Here is a 21,487-nt window from a genome sequence, read left to right as displayed (position 1 = left end):
CCATGGTGGCAAAGTTACTGTAAGACTGGCATAATTGCATTACAGCCATACCAAAGCAGTATTACACAAATTATGCTACAGTAGTGAAAATAGTTCAATTCATTATATTTGATGTTATAAATAGTATAGGGAGGATTTTGAATGTTACTAGGACTGGAAAACTTTAGTTATGGCTAAGGACTGGATAGCTTGGGTTCTAATTTGAATTTGAGATATTTAGTTGAAATGTATAACATTCTGAAAAAGGTAGATAAATCAGGCACTTACGTAGAGGTCATGGATGCAAGATTATTGGGCTGAAAGGGAAAAGAAAAGCCAAAGAGCCGTATGGGGTGGCCCAGAACTGTTAACTTAATTGATTGTGTACTATGAACCACTGTGTTACAGCTGATTGGGATTTTAATATTTTTGTGGGTGTCACAGCAAATTGAATATTTACATTGTTGTTCAGAGTACATGTAAATGACCGCATTTTCTGAAAAAGGACCTGTCAATAGTTGTTTCACATTTCCAATAGTACGTTTGGCCAATTAATATCGGTGTCATTCGCCAGGTATCAAAGCTCTAATTGCACTCTGGTAACTACGGTGGGTTTGTTCACGTGCCCAACGACAAGATTCGTGAAATAGGTTCTCTCAGAATAAGAATACCCAGTAATTGGTTTATTAGAGTGCCTTTGGAGAGGGAGGGGTTTGTAGGAACGTTTTCATCAAATCATTAAAATCCAGGTTAGGACTGTCCACTTAGAATCGAGTTTATTATCACTGACTCTTGTGAAATTTGTTACGTTACGTTGTAGCTGAACAAGCATCGAGAGAGGTATTGAAAATGTTGTCTCTGGGAGCTTGTGGCAGACAAGCAAAATCACGATGTTATTTTTCTTGGTTGAGATTCTTAGCATTTTAATTACGTTGGTTGACGTCATGATATCAAAGGAATCGTGTTTTTTTCCTTTCCATCATCCCCATTCACCTTCAATTTGCATTCAGGCAGACAGATCAGCTGTGACTAGCACTCGTTCCCCCCTCCCCCAGATGGCACCAAAACTAGTCTGCAGATCTCTATCAGACCTTTCCACTCTGCCCTCTCTTTCCAACAAACCACGCTTGTTTTCGCACTTTACTGATTCTTATGAAAGGACCCTGATCTGAAACATTAACTTTCTCTTTCACAGTGACTTGCCTTGATGAGCATTGCCGGCAAGTTCTGTTTCATGACAGTTATTTAAACAAAACAAAAACTAAATGACTACCGTCCAGTGGCTCTAACGCCAATAATCAGTAAGTGCTTTGAACGGCTGATAAAGGCACATCTCAAAAACTCTATTCCTGCCACATTGGACACTCACCGATATGCTTAGCGACAGAATCGCTCTCTGCACCTGGCCCTGACACACCAAGAAACTTAGGACACATATCAGAACGCTGTTTCTGGATTTCAGCTCAGCATTTAGTACTATTGTCCCACCCACTCCGTAGTTTAAATATACACCACAGTGCAACTGGGTATTGGACTTACTAACCAACAGACCTAAGACAGTCAGGATGCACAACTCCTCGCTTCCCATCATCCTCAACAAAGGCTCACACGACAGTATGACTAAAGACCCAAGTAATCATATAGTCAAGTTCGCCGATGACATGACTGTGGTGGGACTCATCATCAACAACGTTTGACGGCCTACACAGAGGAGGCAGAAGAGTTCGAGGCCTGATGCCAGTTAAATAACATTTTCCTTAATGTCAACTCGACAAAGGAGATGGTTATCAACTTCAGGAGATCTCGCAGCACTCACATCCCTCTTTACATCGGCAGGACAGCAGTTTCAAACTCGTGGGAGTGCACATCACACGTCTCTCATGGTCCCAGAACACATCCTGCACTATCAGGAAAGCTCACCGACGCCTCTGCTTTCTGAGGAGATCGAAGAGAGCCGGGCTTAGAACATCCATACTCACGCCATTTTACAGATGCGCAGCAGAGTATTCTAATAAACTGCATCTTTGCTTGAGACGGAAACTGTATCGTGGCGGACAGGAAGGCTCTTCGGCGGGCAGTGAAAGCTTGATGGCGGGACCCGTCATCAAGGATATATATATAGAAAAATACCAATACCATCACAAAGGATCCCACATCCCACATAGCTCATAGACTCATAGGGAGGAGGCTACGTAGCCTCCACGCCGGGATCACCAGACTCAAAAACAGTTACTTTCTACGAGCAAGCCTGATCAACACCACCCACTAACTCAACCACTACTTCATTATTTCCCGTTAGTCACTTTATGTACAACCTTACGTCACTGTCTGCGCATGCAATCTATTTATTTATATAAGCTATCTTGTGTATTTATATTTATTGTGCATAATGAGTTCTGTGTCTTTCGTGTTTTGTTTTGTGCTGCATTGGATCCGGAGTAACAATTATTTAGTTCCCTTTACACTAGTGCACAGGAAAATACATTAAACAATCTTGAATCTTGAATGTCTTTTTGGTCCTCCCCCCGCCATGAATTGTTACGCCGAGCAGCGAAATTGTCCTTTAGCCACTACGAACGGCGACCCGTAGTTGTGTCCTTGCCACTGATTTGGTTTTGGACGTTGTGCCACGATTACGAGCCTTAAAGTGAGCGTTGCATGTTAGGAGTTGTAGTCCTTTATTCAGCACAGCACAAACCGACAAGCAGATGTAAACTACATTACCCACCAGGCCGTGCGTCGTAGCCTGGCCCCCGAGGGAGGGGGGGAGCTAGAGAAAAATTCCTTCCCTGGATGTTCGTCAAGATGGCGACTTGTGGACGGAGGCGCGGTGTCACAGGGATTAGGGAAAGGTCAGTCTCTACGCTTTTGTAAAGCATTATTTTAATCCGACGGATGGAGTAAAGGCTTTGACTCGCTTCTGTTGCTTAGCGGTCAGATCCCGGCGACTGACTGTAGCCCGCGTTTTCATATCGAGGGCTTAAATTGTAATAGTTGTCGACCTACCACAGCCCGGACAGGGGTGGGGGTGGGCACCGGACCCTCTTTGATCGGAGCTGTAATCAAAAAAAGATGCTTATTCTGTTTAATATCTGAACAATAAATTGGAAATTGCACTTTCCGGTGTGGGGGAGTCATCGTGTACTCGAAGCTTCCAAACTTGGGAAGGGCCGCCACAGCCGTGGAGTGGGGGTTGTTTTTGGAGTGGCGGAGTAATACTTAAAATTACATTTTTCTTGACCGCCTATGTCTAGATTGGCCATGAATTGATAAGGATGCACTCCAATGTACTATTCTGCTGCGGCCTCGGTTTGAGATTTTAGGCGGGCTTCAGTGCTTTTCAGCCCTGAAGGGATCGTTAACATATAGCATTGGACTGTTTTTATTCCCTGGTAAGGAATGAAATCAATGCGAAGAAAAATTGATAAACTTATTTGTTTATATTTATATCTTAAGTGAAGTATAGGTAAACCTCTGATTTACGTGATAAAATTAGGTCCAATTTCAAATGCTTACTATACAGTGCAGAACGTTTTATTTTCTCTGGAAATGTAAACTATTAAAAGATATCTAATCTGTATTAATTGGGTAAATAGTTAAAATAAGTGCGAGGAAAAACATTTTGTTTTTCACAGTAGTCGTGTGCATTTCCAATTTAATCTGTTGACAAAGATGAGCTGCAGAGTTACTTTGAAATTATCATGGAGGTGAAGAGTATGAATGAACAAAATTAGCACAACCAGTTGCTGATCTGATTTGAATTTGATTTCAATCCCCTGCAAAACACACATGCCAGATGCTGGTGTATTATCCTTTAAAAGCGATTATTTTGTTTCAGGCAGTTCACTGTGTTACATAAGGACAGACAAGAAATGGTTTATGATCTCTGGCATTCTTCTCACCTGGACTATAAATTGAGAAAAAGTTTATTAGTTCTAATCATAAAGATCAATTGATTTGTAGAGAATGCTAAGATCTTTCAGAAGAATGAAAGTGAAAATTGTTTTATATATTTTATGGAATGACAGTTTATAAGATGACTGCTCTTTTCATAACAAAAGACTTGTATCACATTGTTTTCTTTTTGCTTTAAGACATCTGAAAATGTTTTACAGTTAATGAGCCATTGCGTTTATGTGACTTATAAATGGGAAAATCTGCGATGCTGGAAATCTGAACTCAGTAGGCCAGGCAGCATTTATGAAAAAAAGTACAGTGGATGTTTCAGGCCGAGACCCTTCAGCAGGATGTATGTGATTTACATGTTTTATTATTTGTGATGTGATATTTCCTTTCATGATTTTGAAGCATCCCAAAATGGTTCACGGAAAGTGAAGTACTGTTTGAGGTATGACTGTTTTGAAAATAAAAAGCAGGACTGCTAATTTGTGAAGAACAGCCTGCACAAATGGTAATGTTATGGTTGACAAAATTCTTGATTTTCTTTTATTCCCAGCAATATTAGCTGTGGGACAATAATGAGAATGCCCATAACATTGAAGTCGTGATATGCAATTTTACATCTGCCTGAGAGGACAGATGGCTTATTTGAAAGGAATGTTAGTATTCACACTGAAAGTGATTTTTAAACAATTTTGGACTATCTCACTGGTATACAGCTCTAAGCCATGACACTCAGGTTTAACAATGAGTTGCTTGGGATTTAAACCCTTGGAGAAAGTTGATAATATATTTTGAATATGGACCTTAAGGTCCAATGCATGCTCCTTAGTGGCATATGAAGGAACTTCCCATGCTGCAGAGGTTATACCCTTTGACATGGTATCAAACCTGTCATATCAGTTCTAATGAAAGATTATTAATTGGAAATATTAACACTGTCTTCCATCCACAGATGCTGCCTGACCTACTGAGTATTTCCAGCATTTTATGTTTTTATCAAATCAGTTAAAATGCTTTGTCGCTCCATGTTTTTCTTCACTCGTTAGTAGTAGACCGGACGGTAAAACACTCACTCAGTTTTCACTATTTCCTAACCTGTAGGAGTCTTCTCAGACAAAGCCACCAAAGGGCTGCTGCAGTTCAACTTGCTATGATATGCAGTCAACTTTTAAATGTGGAGCAGTCAGTTATCATTTCTTTTGCACTAAATTAGAACCACTGGACTCTGCTTATAGTTAACCTTCAGATCACCAAGTGGAACTTTGTCTTACTGGCCCCATGTTTTGCTGCACCCTTCCTCACTTACTGCTCCATTTTCCCCAATGATTAATTATTGTTACTGTTCCTGAACCTTTTACCCTTCTAGAGACTCTAACTTCAATGTTAATTATTAAAAGTTTGAATTATACGTCTTTTTAAAGATGAGTTTGTTTTAGTAAACAATTTTTTTCCAACTTGAAATTCTTGAGGTCATACACTGATAACTTGGTATTCCAATGTGTCAGCTTAAATTTGGCAAGCAGCATATTTGTCAAGTACTGATAGTGTTCTGCTTATCAGTGTATTGGTGCTGTGCATGATTTCACGTTTACACAGCGAATTAACAGTTATGCTTTGTGTCCATGTGGTAACTATGTTGCATGATGTATAATTTCTTGAAAATACTAGTCAACATATTGGTTTAGTATTTTCTAAATCGTCTCATATTTTTAAAATTGATCACCTGGAGAATGGAGTATTGTATCTTATGAAGAACTTGTGAACACAAATAACTGAAATGTCAAATAATAGTTTGAATGGAACAGGTATACAAGTGGCCACTTTATACACGCAGTACACCTGTACACCTTGTTAGTGCAAATATCGAATCAGCCTACCATATGGCAACAACTCAATGCATAAAAACATGCAGAGATTGTCAAGAGGTTCAGTTGTTCAGACCAAACATCAGAATAGGGAAGAAATATGATATAAGTGACTTTGGCTGTGGAATGATTGGTGGTGCCATACAGGGTGGTTTGAATATTTCAAAAACTGCTGACCTGGGATTTTCACGCACAATAGGGAATGGCGTGGAAAACATTCAGTGAGTAGCAGTTCTGTGGGTGAAAACACCTTGTTAATGAGAGAGGACAAAGGAGATTTGCTAGAATATTTCAAGGTGACAGTAAGTTAAATAATAGTGTGCAGAAGAGCTTCTCTGAATGCATAACAGTTTGAATCTTGAAGTGAATGGGCTACAGCAGAAGACCACACTGTCTTCAACTACTATACCTAATAATGTGGCCACTGTCACTTGACTTGAAGGGATTGTGCACCTTATTTGTTTATTAATGTTTATTACTGATTGACAAATTACACTTTTTAAGCTCAAATACAGAGAATTCCAGTTAATTTTGGCCCAATTACGTGGCTGCTGCAGTTAGCTGAAGTTCCATGGAAGTAATCAAAAAGGTCTGAAAAAGGCGAAGTATCATTTAACTGAGTAACAAATTATGCATTTAAATGAAATACAGTACTATTTTGAACACTACCAATACTACTATAGTACTTCCTAATAGATATCGATGGAGGAATTCATCCAGTGTACACTGTCATGTTCTTTTGATAAACTAAATGAATAAAATCAGTGCTGACACCTAGTGTGCAACTGCCTACATACAGTGCTTTCGACATTGCATCCTCCAAATCTTCATTTTCATTATAACGTTCAAGATGATTATTGATACCTTCAAGTTCTTCATTGTTCCTAACTTGAAGTAGTAAAATACTTTTGTTTTTACTCCCAGCTGTAGCTGGCAACTCCAAGCCTGAATGCTTGAAACTGCAGTGAGCAAAAGTTTTGAATTGTCTTGCTGCTTACTTCTCGCCAACTATCTGTGACAAAAATCACTACTTTTTGAACACAAACATGCAACTGACATTATTTAAAAACTGTTCCCTCTAATCATGGTGTACTGTCTAACAGCCACGCGTGCATATATCTGATGGTAGTTACAAGCTGTTCAGCAAGTATCCTGTTCCATTTAAGCAGCATAGTGACTCAAATAAACCAAGAGGAATCCCAGCTATTTTCTTGATTCATTTTTGTTCTTGAAGAGTTGAACTAAATCAGCAGCTGCTCCGAGTAATTGATGGCCCAATGAACTGGAATCTACTGTGTGTTTTTGCCCATTTTTTAATATTATTCTAAGTCTGGTCAGAGCGTGACATCGACTGATTTTACGCCAATTAGCCCCTCCAGCTGAAGCTATGATACGCATTTTTAGACGTCTTATACTGAGGTGCATTGAGTAATTGGAGAACTTTCTGAAATTGACATGCCTTACAAATTATCTTAATCCATGTAGTGGCTTCCCAACCTGTCTTTGCTGTTTTATATCTAGAGCAGCTGTAATAAATGGAGTTTGAAGGTGTAGGTCACCATAAAACCTTTCTGGAAAAGGAGTTTATCTCAAAGATGTTTCCTTTGAATTTGGATCAATGTCAGGAGTTCTGGACTACTGTATCTACAGGCAGTGGTGTATTCCATTTGCCACTTGAGCACTGAGGAAGTACATCATCTACGGATCCTGTAAAAACAACCTATATCCTAAAAGGTTAATGAAATCTCGGGAGTCATGCCACTGGACCTTTGCATGAGTTCTGTTTCAGAGATGTTTTTATCCCAAGATTTGCATTTTGGATACTTAAAATTGACTAGTGATGTAATGGGACCAGAAAGCCTTTCTTAATTGTTGGGGACTGATCAGAGAGGACTTGAAGGAGAGGCAGATGCGGGTTGCTGTTGGCATGCAGAACCTGTCAATTTGTTTTAGCAACTTGATGGATGTGAGGAAGGTCAGTGTTCAGCTGTGGCGGCAGCTATTAACTTGGAGTTGTTTAAGGTTCCAGAATTTGCCCTGTTGGTAAGTCAATCTCGATGTCATTGAGATTTTAGTAACTGCTCACTGATTAAACTAGATGCAGTACAGCATTCAGTGATAGAATCCGCTGCTCAAAGCCAGAGATTCAGCCTTCAGGTCTGGAGACCGCGAGGCTTACAGCTCAGCCAGGGCCAACTTGAGGAGGGGAATCTTTCAGGCTAAACACATATACAAACAGAGAATCAAGGAGCATTTCAACTCCTCGGACCCTCGGCGCATGTGTCATGGCATACAGGTCATTACAGACTTCAAACCACCTAGTACTGTGCCCCCTTCCAACTCTGCTTCCCTTCCTGATGAGCTCAATTACTTCTACGCTTGCTTTGACTGAGAGAACAAGGAGGTCACCTTCAAAGCGTATCTCCCACCTGGTGAACTGCCTCTCTCAATTTCCACTTCAGATGTTTGCGCCACCCTGAGCAGGGTGAATGTACGGAAGGCAGCTGGTCCGGATGGAATACCTGGCCGTGTGCTCAGAGTCTGTGCAGAGCAGTTGGCCGGGGTCTTCATGGACATTCTTAATCTGTCCCTGGCCCAGGCAGTTATCCCCACAAGCTTCAAGATCGCCACCATCGTGCCAGTGCTGAAGCATTACACTGCCACAGGTCTGAATGACTTCCGTCCAGTTGCACTCACCCCCATCATTGCAAAGTGCTTTGAGAGACTGGTTCTATCACATCTGAAATCCTGTCTGCCCACTACCCTGGATCCCCATCAATTTGCCAATCGCACCAACAGGTCAACAGAGGATGCCATCTCCACAGCACTTCACTCTGCCCTGACCCACCTGGACAGCCCCAACTCTTACATCAGAATGCTGTTCATTGATTAGGGGCTAAGGGTTAGTTCGGCACGTTCATAGATTACTGTGAAAAGTTGTCCCCTCCAAAGTTTGCTGATAGCCAAACTTCGAAACCAGAAGCTTCTGGTATCAGCTCATCCCTCTGCAATTTGACCTTTGACTTTCTGACTAACAGACCCCAATCAGTTAAGTTAGACAACCTCTCCTCCTCCACTCTTAGGCACCTGACTGAACACCGACGTGCCTCAAGGCTGTGTGCTGAGCCCTCTTCTGTACTCCCTTTTCACCTATGACTGTGTTCCTGTACATTGTGTTTACCTTAACTACCACCCCTAGCAGCACATTCCATTCTCTGTATTTAAAAAAAGACACCACGGTGGTTGGCCTGATCAGAGGGGATGATGAGATGGCCTACAGGGACGAGGTCCAGCACCTGGCCGCGTGGTGTGCGGACAACAACCTGGCCCTTAACACCCAGAAGACCAAGGAGATCATTGTGGACTTCAGGCATGCTAGGAGCCACACTCATGTCCCCATCTACATCCACAGTTTTCCTATAATGGGGCAACCAGTACTCCAGATGCAACCTAACCATATGCCTTCTTTACTATCCTGTCAACCTGTGTAGCCAGTTTCAGGGATCTATGGACTTGAACCCCAAGCTTTGTCTATACATCAAAGTTTGGGGTTTTAGCTTTAAGTGTACTGTCCCTTTATGGTTTGATCTGAAGTGCAACACCTCATATTTGGTTGGATTAAACTCCATCTGCCATTTATCTGCCCATATCTGCAACTGATATATATCCCACTTTGTCCTTCTCCTCATAGATGAACCTCGAGCATGAGGGCATTGTTTCAGAGTAAAGATTATTATTTAAAAAGTAGGTGATGGAGAGTTTCTTCTGAATACCATGAATCTTGCAAACCCTGCAAGTCAGAATTGTGGAGCGTGGTTATTAATTTATTTTAGTCTTCAATGTATTCCAATATTTGATCTGTAGGAACTTTGAGGATTTTAGGGAATAGGAAAGCAGAGCTTCCGAGATCAGACCTGCCTTCTTAACGAATGGCAGAGCAGCTCAAGGGCCCGAAGGCCTTCTCTTTGTGTCGTGTTTTTAGCATTCCCTTGGGGCACTCAATTGCTGATCTTATCTGAAAGATATGCCTTTTTGTGGTTGCCAAAAATTTATGAGATTAGATCTAGCATGATGGTGTTCTTGAGGGGGACTGTAGTTTCAGACTATGTCTTAGACAGCAAGTCTGTGATTGTCACTCTTGTCAGTAGGTCTCAATAGAGCACAAACAAAATGCTGGAGGAACACAGCAGGTCAGGCAGCATTTGTTGAGAGAAGTAAACCGACAACATTTTAGGCCAAGACCAACTCATTAAGACTGGAGAGAAAGGAGGAAGAAGCCAGAATAAGAAGGTAGGGGAGGGGAAGGAGCACCAGCTGGCAGTGATAAGTGAAACCAGGTGAGGGGGAAAGTGGGTGGCTGGGAATGGGGGCTATGAAGTAAGAAGCTGGGTGGTGATAGTAGAAGAGATAAAGGGATGTAAAAAAAAGGAATCTTAATAGGAAAGACAGTGGAAGGAGGAGGGGCACCAGAAATGGGCAGGTGAGGGAAAGAGAAGGAATAAGAGTGGAGCCAGAATGGGGAATGGAAAAAGAGAAGGAGGAGGAGAGAAATTACCAGACGTTAGAGGAAACAATGTTCATTCTGTCAGGTTGGAGGCTACCCAGATGGAATATGAGGTGTTGCCTCTCCAACTTGAGAATGTCTTATCGTGGCAGTAGGGAGGCCATGAACTGACATGTCATAATAACAATGGAAAGTCGAATTGAAATGGGTGGGCACCAAGAAATACTGACTTTTGTGAGCAATATCTACCAGCTTGTACTCCTTTCCCTTTCCCCACCACCTTATTTTGGCCTCTTTTCCTCTCCTGCCCTGTTGAAGGGTCTCAGCCTGAAATACCAACTGTTTATTCCTCTCTGTAGTTGCTCCCAGACTTGCTGATTTCATCCAGTACTTTGTGTGTGTGTGTGTTCCTCAAGTTTTCCAGCTTTTGCAGAACCTCGTGTTTATTAAGTCTCAATGTTTGAGATCAATTTGTTAACTTACACATCGGAGGTTTGTTGATACTTGCTCAATGAAGAGGAGAATAAAAAAAACTGGAACCAGTTATTTGCAGAGTGAGCTGCTCCAGGAGCTTAAAAGTCACACAGATGGTAGTGTAGTTATTATTGCGATACTACAGGTCCACAATCCTGTATCCGAAATCCTTGGGGCCAGTTGCATTTCGTAATTCAGAATTTTTCGGATTTCAGATCCGCCCCCCCCCCCCCCCCGGTACCAAAAATCATGTATACTCAAGTCCCTTATTTAACCTGTCTCAGTGCGGTGGACTTTAGGACTCAGCGGCACTTTAAATCATCTCTAGATTACTTATAATATCTAATACAAAGTAAATGCTATGTAAGTAATTGTTATACTGTATTGTTTAGGGAATAATGAGAAGAAATTTTATTTCCAACAAAAACATTCAATAAAACATAAAAATATACAGCTTTATACAAACCAAATCAAACACGTGGTAAATGACTTATTGGAGTAAATGTAGAACGTCACTGTCACTATAAAACTTCAGTAACTTGTCTTTCTGTTTATTTAAATCATATACAGTGGTAGTTCTGACACTATTTTCTTCAGTAAGACACCGCACAGACACACCACGATCAAGCTTCTGCAATAACTCCACTTTCTGCGTTATTGATAGAGAAGATTCCTTCTCTTTTTCTCATTGTTACCCATAGGGATATCTGCAGCTCCTTTTGACATTTTTACAGTGAAATTAAACACAAAGTCAACAGTAAACACAAAATATCAGCGAACAGCAAATGCATGTGTAACCAGTACGAGCGCTGAGCCACAACTGACATCTGGCAGCCTCTGCTAGTGCTGCCATGTCACACCTGAGTGACGTCAGCTGTTGGCGAAAAAAACTTCGGTTTTTGGAGCTTTTTGGATTTCAGAATTTTGGATAAAGGAATGTGTACCTGTATTACAGCTTGAGGTGATCCAGAGTTTGGAGTTCAATTCCATCGCTATCTGCGTGGAGTTTGCATTCTCCCTGTTCACTGCATGGATCTCTTCCCACAGTACAAAGATGTACTGGTTAGTAGGGTAGTTGGATGTTGTAAATAGTCCTGTGATCAGGCTAGTATTACTTAGATGGGTTGCTGGGCGGTACAGCTCATTAGGCTGGAAGAGCCTGTTCCACACCGTATAAGTAAATTAGAAGGTGATATTATATGAGAATCAATAATCTCATTAACATATTCCATGCCTTCAAGATGGCGATCACTAGAGACAATAAACTGATTTATAGGGTATCAATTTTCTATATTTCGATAGAGGAGAACTTCAGGGGCCACTCAGGCCCTGGTGGAGGTGCCATGAAATTTCATCTTTATTAGAGGTGTTTCTTTCCTTTGGTGAGTGTGGTAGTTAGCTCCTTGCAAGAGAAATGTTGACAACGTAACAGATTTAGGATCTGGATGTTATAGCTTCTCTGAATTGACAAATCCAGCTTGTACTCTTTAGAGGTGCTTTTGAGCTTGCTGTCAGTTTAGCAAAAACAGGTTAGAACTTGATTTTTGTTTGCCACTACTGGAATTGCTCCCCCACATTTTAATAGCTGTTTCTTTGCTTGATGACTTTAATGGACCTTCAGTCCATCTTTGGTTACTGAAGTATCTAGATCATCTGGTAACAAAAGCCTTCAAAACTTGTTAAAGATTTTTAATGTCCAATGTAAATATACTCATGTTTTGCAATGTTTTTGGTAGAGATTTGTAAGCCCACGAAATGGGACTTAACTGGTGGTACTTTTTTCTATTTCATCTTCGAAAGTGACCCATGCCATTTTTGATGGTTCCATCATGCTGACTTCTTCACTGCTTTTACGGGGTGCTTTTATGCTGGCATGAATAATGGCTCGGGAAAATTTAACAGCTCACTCCAGATGGATACATTATCTATTTTTAGTTGACTGGGTGATATTGCTCCTAGAATCAATTCACAGGATGAAATCTGATGCAAAGCTTTATATCAAAAACTAGTTTCATATTTTGATCTAATATCTGACATCATAGCCCTATTCAGTAGGGGTTTTGAAATCCCCAATACGTATACTGGATATTCTCTCATACCTTCAAGCAATTACAGTTCCTTGCTTTTTGTAACTTTAGCAAAACATCACAGAAATGTAGACATCTGGAAAAAAATGATGTAACTTAAAATTGCCAAGATTGTGTAGAATTGATAATATATTCTAAGCAGAGAACAAAGTTACTGTATTGAATTGTTTTCTTTTGCTTCAAATTTAAAAAAACTAATTATGCTTAGAGACATTTCAAAAATTGTTGTAAGACTGGGTGCATGGAATAAACCAGAACAGGAGGTTAAAAATATTGATGAGGTCAATGCTGAGGATTTTATAGATGGGTAGCATCATAATGTCAGATTGTGTGTTGGTTCCTTCAGAGAATGGGTAACGAAGTGGTTGATAAGGCATTGTGCACTTGGATCTGTGTGGTACGTGAGAAGGCTTAAGGCATTGAGAGTGTAACTGAGTGTTCCAGGTGATATTTTGAGTTATAGAATGTTGTTAAAGTCTAGGTAGAAGCACCTACCGTATAGGCATGATAGCTAAAGTAGGCAGTATTAATATAATATGGGCATGGGGATTTAAAAAGAATAATGAAAAGTTATCAAACTGAAACATAATCCTCTTTCTCCACGAATGCTGCCTGACCTACTGAGTAGTTTCAGCCTTTTCTGCTTGTACCTCAGGTTTCATGCATCTGCAGTGTTTTGGTTATGCATTTCCCATCATTGATGGGTCAGTTGCAATTGAATAAGACTTGGGACCTGCTGTGTTTGTACATATGGACTAAGCATAAGATATGTAGCTCAAAAGATTTGTGGTGTCACAACTAGAGGTATAGGGGTGGCTGTGGGGAAGTGTTAGAGGAGTGGTTTGTTTCTCTAAAACTCAGAGGAAGTTCTAGTTTATTTTGGTGTTGATATCTGATAACCAACTAGCAGTGACATCCTGTGTCATAAATAATTCATTTAAAACATTTATCATGTATCATGTATTTTCCTCACTTCACTGTTTCACCTTTAACAAATACCTGGTGTTCTTCCACTTACTTGTATAAAAATCACAGCATCTCAAACTCTCCTCAATCATCAGGTCTTCAAAACAGTGGAAGTATTTCTTTATGATGGCAAGGACCAACATAGAAAATCTGTATATAGGAATGAGAGAATTTCCAAAATATCAGTTGTATTCATAGAAATATCAGATGGTATTTCAGTTTTGTTTTTATGTTTGATTATTGAATTGAAATGTTATTATTTGGACAGTCATATTTATCTTTGTTTTTATGCCAGTTTATAGTTTGTGATGACTCTGTTCTAGATATTGTATGGTTATTGCCTTGTAAAGGTATTCAGCCCCCCTCCCCAACTCTTTGCTCACATCAATGAGAATTGCGGCCAGGGATTTTGATCAATTTAACTGAGAACTTTTTATCTGTGAATCATATGCTCCTTTTTTCACAGTACAGCTCCAAGAAAAGGAAGATTTTAAAGTATGAAAAACTAAAAATTCAAAAACTGAAATGTCAGCAGGTCAAAAGTATTCATCCCCCTTTGTCAGTGCTTAGTTGAACCACCTCTCACAGCTGTTACAGCCAGTCCTTATTAGCTTTGCCCAGCGTGATGGAGCAAGATTTGCCCATTCCTCTTTGCAAAATTGCTCAAGCTGTGCCAGGTTAGCTGGGGAACAGCAGTGGACAGCAATCTTGCGGTCTTGACAGAGATGTATGATTGGGCTAGGTGAGGACTCTGACTGGACCACTCAGCGTTATTAACTTTCTTCATTTGAAGCCACTCTATGGTTGCTCTGGCAGTCCTGCTGAAAGACAGACTTCCTCCCCAGTTTAAGCTTTTGCACAGAAGCTAGAAGGTTGTTATCTAGGATTTCTCTGCATTCATCTTCCCATCAATTCTGGCTGGATTTCTGGTCCCTGATGTTGAAAAGCATCCCCATAACATGATGTTACCTCAACCATACTTTAGAGTAGATGGTGTTGTCTGGCTGAAGCGCATATTAGATTTATCCCACACATACCACTTAGTGTTGAGGCCAGAAAGTTCCACTTAGTCTCATTCAACCACAAGCCCTTCTTCCATGTCTTTACAGTATCTTCTAACTGATGCTTTGCAAAGTCTTTATGGGCAAAGATGTGCTTTTTTTTAGCCAGGCCTACTTCCTTGCCACTCTTCCATAAATACCCTTTTGTGGAAGGCTTTGGAGATTGTGGAACTATGAACTTCATCTCCAGTTGCAGTCACTGATTTCCGTGGTTCACTCTGATTGACTGTTAGTTTCACAGCAGCCTTTCTTATTAATGCCAATCTTCTCTGGTGTCTACATTTAGAGGGCGGCCTGACCTAGCAGTGTGGCTGGCTGTGGCTTAGTATTTTTTCCACTTTTTCATGACATACTGCACTGAACTGTGCTCTGTGGCTTTGAGATGCTTTTGTACGCTTCCCCAGGTTTGTGCTCCTCTGTTATTTCCCTGACTTTCTTTGAATGCTCTTTTGTCTTCATTTTGGTTTGGTCTGTTCAAAATCCCCCATACTGTTGGACCTTACAGAGAGAGGGGTTATTTATTCTTCTGAATTCATTGAAAACAGGTGGCCCTCCAATTTTCTACATCAACAAATTGGGTGAGTTAGTAAGGTGATACTGTATATTACACCTGATGAAAGTTAGTGCAATAATACAAAGGGGATGAATACTTTCTCAGCCTCATTATTTTGGTTTTTAATTTTTAGTAAATTGCTGACAAATTTTGGAATTGTTATTTGATATGATGCACAATGTTTTGTAGATTAGCTCAAAAAATCCCACTTCAATGTATTTTATGCTTAGAAAATGAAACAGTAAAATAGTTGAGAGGGCTGAATACTTTGTCAAGGCACTGTATTGGTAATAGATGACTGGAAGCATCTGTACACCAGGTTACAATTTTATTGCAGAGTTAACCACCCACAATGTAGATGAAGCATGAAAATGCATACAGTCATTGCTCTGTACTGCAAAGGATCTGGGCACTTAATTATCTGCAGAAAGGCATTCTTTTTAAAAGTTAATATATAAATGACATTCCAAACTTGTTTATAGTCAATGGCGAACTTGAAAGTGTGGGTCACTACGCTAATCTAGGAAATGCAGCAGCTGAAGTGCAATGTGGTCTTATAAACAGCAGGATTACAAATAGTAGACCTTGTCTTACATTTTAATTTGTTTTGATTAACAAAAGTTAAAATAACTAAAGTAAAACTTAAATGTGCTACAACTAATGCCTCTCTTTTTAGTGTGCTCAATCTGAAAGTTGGGAGATGAGGATGGCATAGCATCCGAAGTTGTCATGGATATCCAAAGTTACTAAGATGTTCACTTTCACATCTTTCCCTAACCTGGTTCTGTTGCTTTTCCTTTTGTGTGCTGCAGGGCGCCACTAAATTCAACAGACTGCTACATTGTCCGTGAAATTTACAATGGAGAGAATGCACAGGAGCAGTTTGAATATGAGCTGGAGCAAGCCCTGGAGACTCAATACAAGTATATTATTATTGAGCCTACCCGCATTGGAGATGAGACAGCGCGCTGGATCACAGTTGGAAATTGCTTGCACAAAACATCTGTTATTGCAGGATCTGTTTGCCTGTTAACCCCAATAGCACTGGCTTCGGAATACACCCGTTACGTAACCCTGCCTATTGGGGCCATCAGTGTGGCCTGTGCAGCGCTCTATGGCATTTCTTGGCAATTTGATCCCTGTTGCAAGTACCAAGTGGAATATGACACCTGCAAACTCTCCCGATTACCTCTGAATACACTTACATCATCCACGCCCGTGGTTCTGGTTAGAAAAGATGATATTTACAGGAAAAGACTCCATAATACAATAGCACTGGCGGCCTTGATGTACTGCGTTAAGAAAATCTGTGAGATCTATGCAGTATGACTGGGACAAATGGAACAGTTGCGTATTATTACATATAACATTGTGGTCAGTGGAGACTACAGGAGCAAGGTCTCCAATAGATTTTCAGAAGTATCTCCCTTTGTGCACTGATACTTCCAGTCCACATAATAGTTCTTGCCCATCCCAATGATTATGATTCTCTGTAAAAGACCAGTATATACTTGACATTTCTATCAGAAATTCAATATATGCAGAACTACTGATATCTTTTGGTTGATGAGTAGGCAACTGACCCTCTTGATTACTTTCATATTCCATGCATTTCCAAAAAATAGCATTATATGGCTTGAATGAAGTATTTTAAGTTGCATTCATGACATCTTGCAGTACAGAATTCCCAGATAAGTCCTGATTATTAGTCAAAAGTTTGTCAATTTTTTTTTAGGATAGAGATTTTATTTTAAAGTAAAATATGACCTTCAGATACTATCTTTTGGTGCTGCACTGTAGCACTTGAAATTAATTTAATCTGAAGTTGCTGCAGTTTCATTATTAGAGGAAAGCCAAGTAGGTTTGCAACAGAAATAATCATTGCATCTGAAAAGGCAATATAATTGATTTGCAAACCTACGGTGACTTGGCACATGTGAATTTACCTGTCATTTGCCTTTCAAAATAATTGGTTCGTTGACATATTTTTAGGTTTATTTAAAATTCTTAAAACATCATGGAGGAACACCTTAAATGTTAAAAAAGTGGGACTTTAATTTTGCCAGTTCATTATGTTTTTCTTTTTCTTCACAAACAAAATTCCATTTTGCTGCCCTGATCCCTCCTTCTGCTATAATTGGAATCTGATAAAATAATTTTGAGTTGGCATGACATGTTGTATGATTTCAAAATTGTATCCAAGTAAGATTTTAAGTTAGAACTTAATCCGCAGTGCACATGTTACCTGCTACTAGTTTCCCTGAAAACAAGTTGTATTATAATGGACAGACTTTTTGTTAAATATGACAATAAAAGGGAACATTTTGGATACAATCTCAATTTTGCCAAAATTCCTAATTGACTTTGATTACATTTCCAGCCTGACTCATTGGTCAGTATTTACTGCATGTTTGAGTATTTTATTTTCATTCCTCATGATATTACATGGGAAGCAAGAGGTCCTTGATTGGTTTTGGGATATACTAACACTTTAGGATTACAATGCAACAAAACAAATTTACACTTATTTTCCTTGGCTTGCATTGTGGAAATGGTATTTATATGATGCCGTGATGAAATGTGTGTGTATGGCAGGGCAAGGGGTGTGTCTATGTGGTACACTTCAGGCATAAAGATATTGGGAATGTTATGCAAATTATATTTTAAGAAAAGGTAATTTTTTGGAAACTTTATAGATAACTTGTATCTTGGACATTCTTAGACAATCCAATAAAGAATGAAAAATGCCATTGAAAGTGATAAATTATGTGTAAGTGACATAGTTAACATTCAGTTCCATTGGAGAAGTTGGTGCTGGTTAATGTAGAGCTTACGTGAATTGCAATTATCCTGAACTTTAGATGTACTTGATGGTAGCTGGCATTATCCTGGGGAACGTATGATGCAGTTCCTTTCAACTTCCTATATTTGCTCAGGTAAGCAGTTTACGCTAACTAGACACTTTCAATGTTGGCTTAGTTCATATATTCCCAACAAATGAGTCAAAATTCTTCTTTACACATATGTCATGCAATCTGCAGTGTTTAACACTGAAAAGTTGATGCAATAGATTATTTTGATGTGTAAAGTTTAGAGAGACATATTGTACAGCAGTGATAGCCATCACTGTGGATACAACTGGATTCACGCCTGCAATTGCCATTTGTCGAATGAGCTACAAAATTATACTCTACCTTGTGCACAACAGAGATGTGCAGAGAGAGGTGCACACACAGATGTAGTGAAATTCAGCTTTTCAATGCAATAAAAACTAAATTTAGCCAACTTATTTATTATAGCTATTTCATTACCTGGCTGGCTGTCAGTTTGATAAAATCACTAACTCTTGAAACACAAGGTCCATGAATTTGGATTCTAAGCTTGAGACAATAGGCATTCTTGTGTTGTTGTGTTACTTCCAGTTGCCCTATTCAAATAATCTAACTGTTGCATGATAAGCAGATGCATTTTCCTCCAAATTTGTGTTCCCATTCTAAAGATCTATGTTCATCTTCATACTTAAATTTCTTCGTTGCTTTCACCATTGCTTTGTCCAGCACCCACAACAGGAAACACTAATATCCACAAGAGGGATGCAGATGACTGTTCAAAGAACTCTAGTTTATTTTTATCTGGTATCCCGAAGCACAATTTACTTGGGAGAAATGTGTAATCACAATACTGGAGTATTATAAAATTCCAAACAAATGATGAAATCAGAGGTGCAGAAGGTGCATATGAAAGAGCCACATGCTGCTTAAGAGCTGTTCTGTAGAAATTAACACTTTCATTGCAGAGAGAGCTAGGGTTACCATATGCAGTTGCACTGTAATTTGACAACTTTAAGATAAGAATGTCGCAATTGTTCCATTTTGCATCACACTCATGCCTCCTTGCTTCACCTGTCTGTCCCTAGGTTTCCCTATGTTTTCTCTGTGACAAAACTCTAAATAGTAAGTTACTCATTCCATTCAAAATGGCTGTTTATATCAAACATAATCTAATAAATTGTACATTGCTTTGTCTTAAGGACAATGTGACCATTTTGAACTCTAGCACAAGCTAAGTTAAACATCTTTCTACTATTCAATAGAATAGGTTCTCTTACAGAACTTGTCAATTGCATTTTCTTCCATAAATGCAGAAAATGCTGAAAGCGTTCTGCAGATCAGGCAGCAACTGCAAAGAGAAGTAGTTAATGTTAAAGTAACTTTTCTTTGGACAGATTCTGCCTGACTTGTGTTTCTCCAAGGTAATCAGCTTCTTGCTTTATTTTCTCTTGAGCAGGAAGGTGTGTGTGAATTGTTCATCAGGCAATGAAAACAATATAAGCTGCCACATTTTAAGTGTAAATGTAGGAGTTGCATGAATTGTATCTAATCATTTGCAGAGGTAAGGGATGTACTGTGTTGACACTCAAGTGTTTTACACATCAAAACAATTCCCGAAAATATTTTCAGAGTGGGTTTTTTTCTTTGGAAAAACATTTCAATTTGATTTTGAATTGGTTGATCTTTCAAGGAGCTAATGTCTTTATGATGAAAGCTTATGATGAATATTTTTAAGGCTACAATAATTTAACCTTGCATTGAAGCACATCATTGCAGTTTGTGCATGCCATCATGGTGAAAAAGATTTATGGTTCTTATGTTGCCAAGGAAGTATGAAAGTGACTGAACCCCCTGGGCAATTTCAGTATTCTTTCTCATGTTCTGAAATACTTCTATTTTGGTATTTTGTTAAGGTGTGCATCTGGCAAATTAGTAGATTAAATTAGCATGTTAAGAGTTCCATTTTCTTAGTGTCAAATGATTTGAATTACATACTTTAAATAAACTTGTGAGCAAATCAAATGTGTTGCTGACAAAAGGCGGCAAATAATGTTCTTGCAAAAAACAATTCTTAAGATTTACTATAAGTTAATGCATATGCGTCATATCTATTAGGGTTCTATTAGGAACATTAGGGTTCTTCTAGGAATCTAGGATCAATGCTTTACAAAGAATTAGAGCGGCAACATCTTACAGCTAACTTCATACTGAGATATTATTGTTACCTAGTCCCAAACAGGTCTTTCAAGTTACTTAATGCATTGTTATATCACCAAGCTTCTTTTAGGTAGTCCCTTGGGATTGAGGATGACTTGCTTCCACTCTGGGATAGTTGTTCTGAGATTGATGATGAGGCCACGGATTAGGCAGGTGGTGCTTGAAGTGGCAGGAGGGTTGGTCAAATGCATAATGGCACTCTCCTTCCATCGTCTTTGCTGGGCTTTTGTGCACTACTGATAGAGATGCACTTTCTGTATCTTTCTTCCATATTGGTGGGCCAGGGATTCCCACATATGAGTATGTATGTTTTGTTTTAGAGCAGAGAGCATATCGGCATAGTATAGGTCCTTCAGCCCAGAATGATACGTCAACCTTTTAATCTACTCTAAGATCAATGTAGCCCTTCTACATAACACTCCATTTTTCTATCATCCATATGCTTAAAAGTTTCTTAAATGCCTCTCATGTTTCTGTCTCTAGCACTGCTCCCAAAAGGGCATTCAATGCACCCACCACTCTGCAAAGAACCTACCTCTTATTTTAACTCCTGTCCCTATACTTTCCTCCAATCACCTTAAAATTATGCTGCATTGTATTAGCCATTTCCACCCTGCAAAGGCCTGGTTATCGACTCTACCTATGCCGCTTATCATCTTGTACACCTTTATCAAGTCACCACTCATTCTTCGCTCTGAAGAGAAAAGCCCTAGTTTGCTCAACCTATCTTCATATGACATGCCCTCAAGTCCATGCAGTAACCTGGTAAATCTGTACACCCTCTCTGAAGTTTCCACATTTTTCCTATAATGAGGTGAGCAGAATGGAACTCAATATTCCAAGTATGGTACAAACAGTGTTAGAGCTGCAACATTACCTTGCATCTCCTGAACTCAATCCGCAGACTAATGATGGCTGACACACCATATGTCTTGTTAACAACACTTTCAACTTGTGGTGGACCCCAATATTCTCTGTTCCTTCACACTGCCAAGAATCCTACAATTAGTTCTCTATTCTGTTCAGATTTGACCTTCCAAAATGAAT

General features: G+C 39.5%; 1 protein-coding gene across 1 annotated transcript; it reads left to right on the top strand.

Moving 5' to 3' along the window:
• Nucleotides 1–2,747: 2,747 nt before the first annotated feature.
• Nucleotides 2,748–18,142, top strand: tmem11 (transmembrane protein 11). The gene is made up of 2 exons (XM_063058973.1): nucleotides 2,748–2,831; nucleotides 16,205–18,142. The coding sequence occupies exons 1-2, from the start codon at nucleotides 2,773–2,775 to the stop codon at nucleotides 16,719–16,721; spliced, it is 576 nt and encodes a 191-aa protein (XP_062915043.1). The 5' UTR covers nucleotides 2,748–2,772; the 3' UTR covers nucleotides 16,722–18,142.
• The last annotated feature ends 3,345 nt before the right edge of the window (nucleotides 18,143–21,487 follow it).

Source organism: Mobula hypostoma, chromosome 9, assembly GCF_963921235.1.
Source record: "Mobula hypostoma chromosome 9, sMobHyp1.1, whole genome shotgun sequence".
NCBI lineage: Eukaryota > Metazoa > Chordata > Chondrichthyes > Myliobatiformes > Myliobatidae > Mobula > Mobula hypostoma.
This window is presented reverse-complemented; position numbering and strand designations above follow the sequence as displayed.